Source organism: Leptonychotes weddellii, chromosome 4, assembly GCF_054177405.1.
Source record: "Leptonychotes weddellii isolate Sample4059 chromosome 4, ASM5417740v2, whole genome shotgun sequence".
Classification (NCBI taxonomy): Eukaryota; Metazoa; Chordata; class Mammalia; order Carnivora; family Phocidae; genus Leptonychotes; species Leptonychotes weddellii.
This window is the reverse complement of record NC_138372.1, coordinates 12,281,764-12,293,008: the sequence shown is the minus strand read 5'-3', so window position 1 is coordinate 12,293,008 and position 11,245 is coordinate 12,281,764. Positions and strand designations below refer to the sequence as shown.

The 11,245-nt window shown below is 58.3% G+C and overlaps 1 protein-coding gene across 1 annotated transcript; it reads right to left on the bottom strand.

Annotated features, from left to right (window-relative positions):
• Positions 1–4,158: 4,158 nt before the first annotated feature.
• On the bottom strand, positions 4,159–10,047 carry KLHDC7A (kelch domain containing 7A). Its single transcript, XM_006732463.3, has one exon. The coding sequence runs from the start codon at positions 10,045–10,047 to the stop codon at positions 7,657–7,659; it is 2,391 nt and encodes a 796-aa protein (XP_006732526.2). The 3' UTR covers positions 4,159–7,656.
• Between the last annotated feature and the right edge of the window lie 1,198 nt (positions 10,048–11,245).

Genomic DNA, 11,245 nt, shown 5'->3' with positions numbered 1-11,245 from the left:
GAGTGGATGGGTTTTAGGGGAAAGGAGGGCGTGCCTCCTCTACAGTCTCTAGACAGAAGGAGGAGCAGGTGGGAAGATAGGCAGGGAGGACTGAAGTGACTTTGTTAAAGTGACAACCCAAGGCTGTTAACCACCGAGGGTCGAGGGAGCTGGGGTATTTATACACCAATTCCTACCAGTTAGGCTCCTCCAGGGGGCGCTAGCATGGGCACTGGAAGGCTCCTGGGCAGCGTGCATGTGCTGACAATTGCAGCAGAGTGGGTGTGCTCAGCACTGTAAGGACTGAAGGATTCTCTGTGCCCCAATCTTGCGTGCCAATGTGAGGGGGGTGTTTGAGGAGAGGGCAGAAGGCATAAAACAGTCTCCCTTGGAGACAGGAGAGCAATCCAGCTGGGCAGTCCCAAACACCCCATTGCAGTACTTGATGGTGCATTTTGAATAGGGACATAGCTCAGCTGCACCTGCCTCTGAGCCATGCTGTGTGGCTGCCCTGTGCCCGCATGCATGACAGAGGCAGACAAGACCTCCTTGCTGCCCCCGGAGAACTCAAGGGGGCCAGCAGACCTATTGGCCGAGGAGTGAGATGTGGGGGGCTTATGTGTGCAGTGTGGGGTGTCCTGATGGACGAGTGGGCCATGTCGGTGGTGGGAAGCTGATACCACAATTTCAAGACCTTGAAGGATGACTACTGACATCACAGCTGTGAGATCTCTCTGAGCCTCGCTTATTTCATCTGTGAAATGGGACGATGGTAGATTTGAACTCTCTGTATAAACTTCTCAGTGAATGCAAGTGTTGGATAATGCAGTGAGCAGGGCCATGGCTTTTGGCAGGTGGTCTCAGGATTTTGGATTGCCAACCCTCACCCCCAGGGGCCAAACTCATGCCAGGATGCTCGAGGGCAGCTTCAAAATCACCAGCAGGGGGTCCAAGCAGCCTGGAAGCAGGCAGCCTCATGGAGAGGGCCTTGCCACTCTTATCCTTTCTTTGGTAAAGTGTCACTGAGCTTCTGCCCTTGTTCACGCACCTGTATGAACAAGACCCAGTGAGCAGGGTAGACAAGGCCTCTGACCCCAGTGTTCTGGTGGGAGGGTGCTGCAGGGGGGCAGGAAGCAAAGGTCTCCCTGTTTTCATAGCTGATTCATCTCCCGACAACTCTGGAGCAACCCAGGGTTTCATGGGCTCTATCACTCATTGGCTATGCAACCGTGGGCAGGTTACCTAACCCCTCTGTGCCTCAGCTTTCTCATCTGTGAAACGGTAAAGTATCAAACACACAGGGTTGTTTTTAGAATTAAAGAATTCCTGGCAGTCAGGTGCTTAGAGCAGGTCCTGGCCCTCAGTAGGTATTAGTGGTTATTTTTCAAGGAGCTGATCTGATGGTTCAGAGCCATCCCCCTACAGACCTCGCCTGGGTCCTGGTGGAGACCCAGCCCTTCTGGGAATGACAGAGGGCTGAGTACCAAGCTCCATGGCCAGGCCCCCAGGAGGAACCCCGGTGCCCTGTTTTTGGCTAGAACAGAGTGTGGCTGAATGATGAGCATGGGATTTGGAGTAAGGCAGACCTGGGGTGGCATCCCAGCCTCTCTACCTTGTAGCTACGTGATCCTACATGATCACTTTCTTGAATCTTAGTTTCCTCAAGCATAACGTGGTGGTGATCATGATGCAGCATGGGACTGTTGTGTCACCCACTTCCTGCTGAGTTGCAAACCCCAAATATATGGCTTAAAAGCATAACCCTCTACTTTGCTCATGAGTCAGTGGATGGGCACTTTGGGCTGGGGCTCAGGCAGGGGGCCTGCTGGTCTTACCTGGGCTCGTTCAGGCACTTGAGGCCAGCCGTTGACTGTGGGAACTGGTAATAGGGCCACGTGTCTCATCCTCCAGCAGGCTAACCTGGGCTTGCTCACGTGGTGATGGTCACAGGGTTTCTAAGAGCCACAAGACAGCAAATCCAATGCCCAAGCTATTTGGAGAAAGGCCCACGGCCAGATCCAAGGGGTGGAGGAATTGATGGAAGGGGAGAATTTGACCAGTTTTACCACCTATTGGGTTGTTTTGAGGGTAAAACGAGATCATAGGAGTATAGCGCCTATTAGCATTGTGAATGCTCAATAAATGTATTGACAGAGATTAGGTTTCTCTCTTCTGCCTTTTTTGAAAAGTGAACTCTACACCCAACATGGGGCTTGAACTCACTCCCCCAAGACCAAGAGTCGTATGCTCTTCCAACTGAGCCAGCCAGGCGCCCCCTCTCCCTTCTAGTTTTTTAGTGATTTTTAATTTTTGTGAAATGTCTTGTCTTTGTTTCCTCCCCTATGTCATGAGCATAATCACTTTCAGGCAGTGATGTCCCCGTAAGGGTTCGACGAGGGAGGGAAGGGTGGTGCAGGGACGCTGGGGCTGTTAACATCCTATTACCCGTGTGAGAGCTGTCTCCGCCGCCTCTCGGCACACCGAGAGGCAAGCCAGACTTGATCGCGTTTTCATTTTTGTTCATATTTTGACCCACATCCCACTTTTCGAAAGAGCTGTTTGTAGACACTGCCCTGGAGCAGTCCTTTCTTTTGGCTGCTGGAGCCTCCCGCCTAATCTCCCCTTTCCCGAGGGCACCTCTTCCCTTGTGTTCTGTCCCCTTCCTCTGCCCGAGCCTCACCCCTCATGTCTGTCTGCCTTGGAGGCTCCTGCTGGCTGGAGCCACAGCTTTAGGGGATCACAGGGCAGCCCTGGGGCTACAAGGCTCTTCCAGGCAAGGATGACAAAGGCGGGAAGGGAGGGGCACCTGTCACGACTCTAAATATCTGTAGGCCAGACACAGTGCACACTGTTCCAGTAGCTCCCAGCGACCCTCACCCCCATCTCGTAAAAGAAAGGAGCCTGCTCCCCCTTGCACCTTCTCAAGATTTCCAGGGATCTCCAAGCAGCTCCTAAAGCTCCTCCGCGCTGTCCAACACGCTGGGAAAAGGCTTAACGCTCTGAACCTGTGGAGGCTCCAATCAGTAAGTCACCTACTGTGGAAGAGGAGAGTAGAGGCTCAGAGTCTCAAAACCCAAATGGTGTAAAATACAAATAAGGTGAGCGTCACCCCACTCCTCCCCCGAGCCCCCAAATCTTGCCAAATCAGACAGGGTTCCTGCAGCTTAAATGTTAGACAACCTTCCTCTGGATCTGGGATGCTGAGAAAGGGGAGTGGGAGTACCAGCAGACCCTCCTCCCAGCTGGCCCTTGCAGAAGCCGATGGTACTTAGGAGACCTACTTTGGAGCATCCCTGGGCCCGGCGCTTTACACACATTTGCTTGTTACATCATCTTGAGGCTGGAGGTGGCAAACCCATTTTACAGATGCAGACATTGAGGATCAGAAAGTTTAAGAATATTTTCTTTGAGGGGCGCCTGGGTGGCTCAGTTGGTTAAGCATCCGACTCTTGATTTCAGCTCAGGTCTGATCTCACGGTCGTGAGATCAAACCCCGTGTGGGGCTCCATGCTCGGCGTGGAGTCTGCTTGAGACTCTCTCTCCCTCTCCTTCTGCCCCTCCCCTGCTCTAACATAAATAAATAAATCTTAAGGAAAAGAAGGAGGACTGTTTTTGTTGAGTGCAAAGTTCAAGGATAGAGCACATGTGATCAGTGTGAGTGGGGAAGGGGCTGGGAGCGGCCCAGGGGATGGCTGATGCCAAGTGCTTGGCCCCAGGGCTTCATGATAGGGGAATGGAAGTGTAGAGAGTGGGCAGGCCAGGTTTAAGGGTGTTTTGAAGGGAACTGAGAGTCTTTGAACTTTGGCATGAAGGTGAGTTTCCTTGAACATTGTGAGCCTGTTTTGTCCCCTGTAAAATGCGGTTTTTGTCAGGATCAGTGAAGTGATGTGTAGAAAGCATCTAGTCCAGTGCTTGGTCTACACAGAGCAGGGGCTCTATACACATGGCCTGTCCCTTACATCCCGGCTCCAGCAAAGCCACAGGGCACCTGGGACAGCCCCGGTGGGCAGCCTTGCCTTCCTGTGCCCCGTGCCCTGTGCCCCACACTCAGAGTGGGGCCGGGCCCCAGTCCTAGGCAGATGCTGTGGCTTCGAGGCTTGCTTCGGCAACCCTGTATTCCAGACAAGCCCTAGACGGGGCTTCTCTTGTAAATATTGATGGAGGCCCCAGACAGAGAGGAACAGGAAAACAGAAGACGGTTTATTTATGAAGGAAAAAGAAACCAACAGTGGGAAAAACAAATCTACAGGCCCGACAGGACGGGGAACTGTTTAAATAAACCATGGTACAGCCACTCGGTGGAACATTGTGCACTTATTGAAATGATGTTTGCCGAGGGTTTGTAGCAACACGGAACATGTGTATTCTAAAAAGCTAAGTGAAAAAAGGAAGCAGCTGAATTGTGCATTCAGCATAATCACACGTTGGCAAAAATCAAGCCAAAGAAAAGGTGCACAGGCTGGAGGGACGTGCACTGCAGAGGGGGTTGTCTTTGGGTGGTGGAAAGGGGGAGATTTTTTTGTACTTTTGTAATTTCCAATTTTCTTTCCTACAAAGCTGTGGTTGGCCTCACGTGGAAAGCTACCCAAGCTGAAGAGTTGTTTTTTAGTTTTGTTTTAACGAAGAAATTCTTCACGGGGAAGCAGGACAGATGACCCAGGGAGAGGCCAAGGGACACACAGGCCTCCGTGAGGCTGAGGGCTCGAGGTGGCCGGGCAAGGCTATCCCACAGGGTCAAGTGGAAATCCTAGACTCTGATCCCTGTGGAGGATCACGGGCAGGCTGACACCCAGACACACACTCAGGCACGGTGGTGGTGTGCGATCTGGACTCTCCCCGTAAATGCGTGCACTCTGCTTCTCTCCAGGGGATGTAGCTTACCGTCGTGCAAGGAGCCTCTTTCCTAAACGCTCCCTTACGTGAATGGCTAGAGCACGATAGTTGGGTTCCCATCCTCTTCACTCCGAGGTGGAGCTCCTTGCAGGCAGCCCTGCCCTCTCCGGCCGGGGTGACGAAGCCCCCGCTGATGGCAGGGCCAGGCTTCCCGTGCCCTGAGCCAGCCCTGGTCCATGCATTTCCCGGATTTCCATCCAGGGCTCTGCTCACTGTCTCTTTATCAGGGAGGCTGATCACACGATAATACTTCTTTGCCTCCTCTGCCTTCTGTACGTATGCAGCATGGGTCCCATTCATTTGTTTATGCATTTGTTGATAGAAATTGCCTGTTTTCCTCCAGCAGAACGTGCGCTCTGTTAGGGCAGGGACCTGCTGCATTCCCAGCACCCGGAACAGTGCCCAGCCTGAACGTTCTGTGAATGAATCCAGGTGGTCTTTGCAGGCTCCCTGAACTGCCTTGCTCTACCATGATGGTCCTGACCACTCACTTCCCTAGCTAGCTCTGGAGACCCAGGCCAGTGATGAGAAACACGCCAGCTCTCATCTATCAGTGGTGACTGCCTAGGGCCCGGTGTTCTGGGTTCTGAGGCTCAATGGGAAAAGATAAGGCGATCGATGAGTGATGTCTGCACAGGACCCCAGGGATGTAGATGAGATGGGCCCCGTACTACCCTCTCAGCCCTCCCTCCATCATGACGAGATCACCCACCGTCAGTGGGTCAGGAACAAACTCTGCGGTTTCCCTGGTCCTGACCATGGGACCATGCCCCAGGCAACGGGGCTCTGACAAGTTTTCTGGAGTGATCTCTAGGTCACCCTGGGCTTGGAGCCCTCCCTCAAGGCCTCCCTGCTTGGTTGTGGTCTAGTCCATTGCCTGGCTATTTGCTGGAGGCTTGCCCTTGGGGGCTGGATCTGGCTCCATCTGCCCCCAGCTCCCAGATGGGGTTCACCTTCCAAGCAACCCCCAGCATGGCATCATGATGCCCATGCCGCCTCTCAGTCATGCTGAGTTACCCCCACTTCCCCACCAAGGGTCCCTAGGAGGCTCATGTCTGAGTGTTGGCTCTGAGCTTGAGCATGGCCTTGGCAGGGGATGGGGGAGGGGGTGGTCACTAGGCTCCAACTTAGGAATCAACTAGGCAGCCTCACCTTCCAGGCCCTAGAATGGGGACGGTGGCTTTGAGGGGCCCAATGGAAGTTCTCATCTCCATGCCAACCTCCCTGTTATTTCTTGTTCTAATTGTGCATTTTCCAGGAAGACCCTGGCTCAGCCCCAGCAGCTGCAGTGAACATGAGCTCCTGTCCAGACCCCCAGGGGAATTTGGGAAGGACTTTCTCCAGGTGTTCTCATTTCTCTGGCAGAGAAGGCCATGAAATGTCCTTCCCATTTTCAAGGTAGGAACGCTGAAATCCAAAGCATCCTTAGCTCCCCACTTGTCAGGCCTGCCCTGGTGCACCCGCATCTCTACTTCTTTCCTCCAGGCTGCCTGTCACTTTAGAAGTGGTCCCAGCTGCCCTGGCTTCCGGCTGACACCGGGAACATCGCTGCCCTCCTATCTGTGTATGCGTCCTCCTCAGCGAGAGAACAGGGCTGTGGCAATAGATGGGACCGGTCTCTCTTCCTCCCCTCCAGGAAGAATGGGCAACGTCCTGAGGTTGGAGGGTCTCTGCCCTTTCCGAATTTACCAACTCTGATGTGTAGAGCCGGTCCCAGTGTCCCGTGTGATTTTCCAGTTCCTCAGCTCCGTCACGAACCTGCCCCTCCCTCCTCTCCTATCTGACCGGGCAGACCAGGTGACCACAGGGCCCAGGGAGGAGAAATTATGCCAACGTCTCTCAGCAGCCCGGGAGGGGTGCCTGGCAGTGTCTGCCCCTGCTCCCCGAGGTGAGGGCTGTGTTGTTCGGACGGCTGCTGTATTCTGCAGGCTCCGAGCTCTGGGGAGGGAGTCAGTGGTCAGGAAGAGGAGGATGGGCCCACGCGGGGGAGCCCAGGAGGACGGGCGCCGACAGATCGCACCTACTCCTCTCTCTCCTGAGACCTCAGATGTGGGATCACTGGGGCTCTTCTTTGTGGACCACTACAGGATGTATGTTTTCAAATGGCTGCTAATTGGAGGCTTCTCCTCCTAGTATACTAGAATTCTAGGTAATGAGAACAAGTGAGGTGGGTCAATTTGCTCTGCAGACAAGAGTCCCATGGGCAGCACCAACTGTCGCTGATCTACTTCTCCAACCATCTCTCCTCTGGCCGGGCCCCTGGGGGCTCCCCAGGGCTCTTGGCACGGCCGGAACCACCTCCTTGTGTGTCCCGGGTGCTTCTGGGAACCCTGGAGGTAAGGGCTCGTGGCCAGTGTTTAGGACGGGGCCCCGGTGGCCTATAGAGAGCTGGCCCACCTCCAGCGGGGTTGGCTTGAGGGGTTATTGGGGGTCAACCGGCACCGGGACCTGTGGTTGGAATGAGGCTGCGCCCCCGAACTTTGGCGGGACCCTGACGTCCCTTCCGCCAAGAGTTCGGATTTGAAGCAAGGCGGCACCCGTCGCTGCACACGTGTGTGGCTGCCCTCAGCCTCGGAGCACCGGTCCCTGGTTCTATCTCTGCATCCCCCTGACAGCAAAGACGCATCCGAGGGCCCCGGCCAGCGGGGGAGGTAGGGTTAGAATTCACCTCTCGCCGGCCAAATGCCTGAGCGGCCTGCTCTCCTAGAAATGGCTCACGGAGTGGCGGGCAGGGGGTGCCTTCCGCTTCCCGGTGTTGCAGGAGAAGTCCGGCGGAGCGGGTAGCTAGACGCTGGTCTGAGGCACACCGGGGACGGGCAGGGTCAGGACGGTGGGCAGGAGGGTGCCCCGCGGGGAGGGGAAGCTCCGCAGCTCCTTGGGCACAAACCTGGGCGAGATGGGGTCGGCCAGGAAGCAGAGCGTGCGCCGGCGCCCCACGCAGTAGATGAGGTCCCCCAGCACGGCGCACCGGAAGGCGTCGGGGTAAGGCGTCCGCTGCGTGGCACACTCATACCAGAGGCGGGCGCTGGCCCTACAGCGGCACACGCTGATGCCCAGGCTGCGACGGAGGTCAAACCGGTAGAGAAAGCCGTTGACCGCCGCCATCTCGGCCGTGCGGTCCTCGCCGCCCCCCGCGGGCCCAGCCTGCCAGCGCTGCTCCCGGACGGAGAATCGGAGGAGCAGGTAGTGCAGGGTGCCGCCCGTGACGAAGATCTCACCGGCACACGCCGCGGCCGCGTGTGCCAGCGCGAACGTGTCGCTGGGGAGCGGTGGGACGAAGGTCCAGCGGTCCAGGCGGGGGTCATAGCATTCCACCGTGTTCAGACACTCGCCCCCAATGGCGTACAGGTGGCCGTCCAGGGCCACCAGCCGGCAGTGCGGCCGGGGCTGGTTCAGCGGGCACACCTCGCTCCAGATCCCCGTCAGCGGGTTGTAGCAGAAGACGCGGTTGGAGGGCTGGCGCCCAGACCCCTGGCAGCCGGACACCACGAAGAGGTAGTTGAAGAGACTGCAGAGGGCACAGCCTCGGGACACAGCCTCGGGGGGCAGACGGACCAGCGGGTGCCAGGCGTCCCTCTCCTCGTCATAGCAACAGAGGCGGCCGGAGCCCTCCTGGGGGCACACATCGGCCACCACCAGGTGCTTGCGGCCCCGCAGCCGGCGCCGGAGGATCAGCTCCCGCTCGGTCCCACTCAGGCACCCGTAGACGTCCGGGCTGCGCAGCACCTGAAGATAGTTGTCACTCATCACCTTGTAGGCTGCCTCCTGCAGCGCCTCCAGCTTGTGCCTCTTGGCCAAGGTCAGTACCTGGTAGCAGTTGCCCAGATCCAGGTGGACGCCCGGGGCGGAGCCAGGGGCCGGCGGGAGGTGGACGAAATTGGTCCCTGCCACCAGCTGCACGTGGGGCTCCCCGCTGCTTCTGGCTGAGCTGGCCCCGAGAGGAGCCCCGGGGAGGGGGCGGCCAGGCAGGGCACTCCGGTCTGGGCAGGACGGAGTGGGGGCCCCAAAGCCATCGAGCTGCAGCTGGAGCTCTGGGTTCTCCAGGATCTGGAGGAGGCTGTCCTTCCTGCTGAAGCCTTGCGTGGGGGGCGATGGCACAGGCTGGGGGCAGGTGGGTGTCTCGGTTCCACCTTCCTGGTCAGCGGCTTGGCCTCCTGAAGCTGCCCCTGTTCCCGGGGGGCCTGGTGGTGGCACGGGGGCCGGACACTCAGCCAGGGCAGCTGTTCTGGGGGCCAGCCTGCCCTTGGAGGTGGCCCGGGAGGTGGATTCCACATAGTAATCGTACACCTTGCCCTTCAGCCTGGGCCCGGCCCCCTCCCCCTTGTCCTGTAGGAAATTCTCCTCCACACGAACCCAGGCCACCGACGAGTAGGTGTAAGAGGTGCTGGAGGCTCCCTCCTGCTGAGGCAGGGTCAGGCCCATGTCCACGGTGGCCTGGAGGACCCCGGCCTCTTCCCTGTGGACCCCCGTCACGCGGGTGAAGACCCAGCTCTTGCTCACGTCGCTCTTGCCTTCCACGTGGGCCATCCAGTTGGTGGGGGCAGCCTCCTGCTCCCGGGACCCTGGTTGCCCCGGGGGGCCACTGTCCAGCCACGGGCCAGGCTCGCCGCCCTCACTGCGGCCGGCTGCTGTGGCGAGACCAGCGTGGGAGCTCTGGGACTCGCTGCCCAAATGGGGGTGGTGGGGCCGCTTGGGCGTAGGGCCAGCAGCTGTCCCGGCTTCCCGGCCACCGCAGCCAGGAGGCGCCGGCTCAGAGTCCGGGTGCCGCCCACCCCCTTCCTCACCAGCGCCCTTCTCCGCGGGCTCCCGAGCTTCTTGGGCTTCTGAGTCTTCGGGAGAGCGTCCTGTTGCCAGGACTTGGGAGTGGCCCCGATTCTCCCAGCCACAGCCCGGCGCCTCTCTGGTCCCCTTGCTTCCCCTCCGGCGTCTCAGCGCCCAGTGCGGCGCCCCGGGAGTAGCCCCCTGGACCGCAGGCTGCCCGGAGCCCTCGGCCTCCTCATTGGCCTCGGCCTTGGCGTTCCTGCCCCCCCGTGGGGCCTGGCCAGGCCTCGACTTGTACAGCCTGTAGGCCACGGTCACCAGGAGCAGGGCAGCGGCGGACAGCACCACCTTGCCTGTCAGCTGCATGTCCAAATGCCAGTCCTGGGCCTCTACTCCTCCTCTTCCGGGGAGCATGCTTCCCAAAGCCTCCCGGGGGCTGAAGAATGTCAAGAATCCGATTAATGATTGTCCAATAGGGGCCGGTTCCTGGTTCCTGCGGAGCGGAGCTGGAGGGGGTTCTGGGCTGGCTCTGGCCAGCCAGGGGCCGGTCAGCTGGGGGGAGTCAGAGCCAAGGTGACCTTGTGCTGGCAGATGGTGGCCACTGGGGCTCAGGGCCAGCAGATCTCGGCGCTGGCCTCCCTGGATCCTTCGATACTTTTCCTGGGGGTGAGGGTGGGGGTTGTGCCCCAGGGCTGAGCTTGTGATCAGCCACCTGAACCAGCAGCTGCTGGAGGATGTACACAAAGAGGGAGGAAGCTCTTGACCACACAGTCACCTGATGCCAGGAAACGCACGGGGTTGGTTATTATATGTGTGTGTGTTTTATTTTCTCTTTTGCAAATCCACCGGGCTAGGAGTGTGGGTGTGGTGAACTGGGCGACAGGTAGAGCTGTGGCAGGTGTGGCTTGAGGGCCTCCCTGTCTGTTTCCTTCCCGATGGGGTCTGCTGGTCCCGGCGGGGAGGTCTGCAATTAGCAGCAGGGACGGCTGAGCCCTGGACTGCAGCCAAGCCACCTGACTCGGCTTTGAATGCCTCCGCCCTCCCTCTGGCCCTCCTGAGGGCAGATGGGGAAAGCACCGGGCGTTAGTGCCCAGATCAGGGAGAGACGTGGGGCACATCCTTGCCCTCGAAAACGGACAACGTCCTCTGGTGAGAGGCCAAGGGAGATTCACCTGCCCCCATCTCACCAGTGCTGTGGTTTCCAGATCCAGACTGACTACCTGGCTCTGCCCCTTGCCAGCTGTGTGACCTTAGGCAAGTGACTTCCCCTCTCTGTGCCTGAGTTCTTTCATCTGTAAATGGGGGTAACAGCTCACGCACCTCATAAGGTTGTGGTTGGTGTGCGTACAGCCCACAGGGCTGAGCTCCACCTTGTGAAAGCTCACGAAGTATCAGCCATTCTTCTTCGTCTTCTCTTCCTCCTCCTCCTCGGAGTCATTATCATTCATATGAATCGTCACCAGCTGGACCTGAAGCACAGATTCAATTCTGCCCCTCCCCAGACCAAGGTCCTCCCAGGGCACCCAGAGGCCAGGGCAGGGCTGCCTTTGGGGCCAGCAGGTAAAGTGGCTAACGTGCCCAGCAGGGGGGCCCTGCACTGCCTGATCCCCCT

Bases quoted from the DNA above. Each gene is read 5' to 3' on its own strand.
- KLHDC7A (XM_006732463.3), bottom strand. From the start codon at position 10,047: ATGCTCCCCGGAAGAGGAGGAGTAGAGGCCCAGGACTGGCATTTGGAC.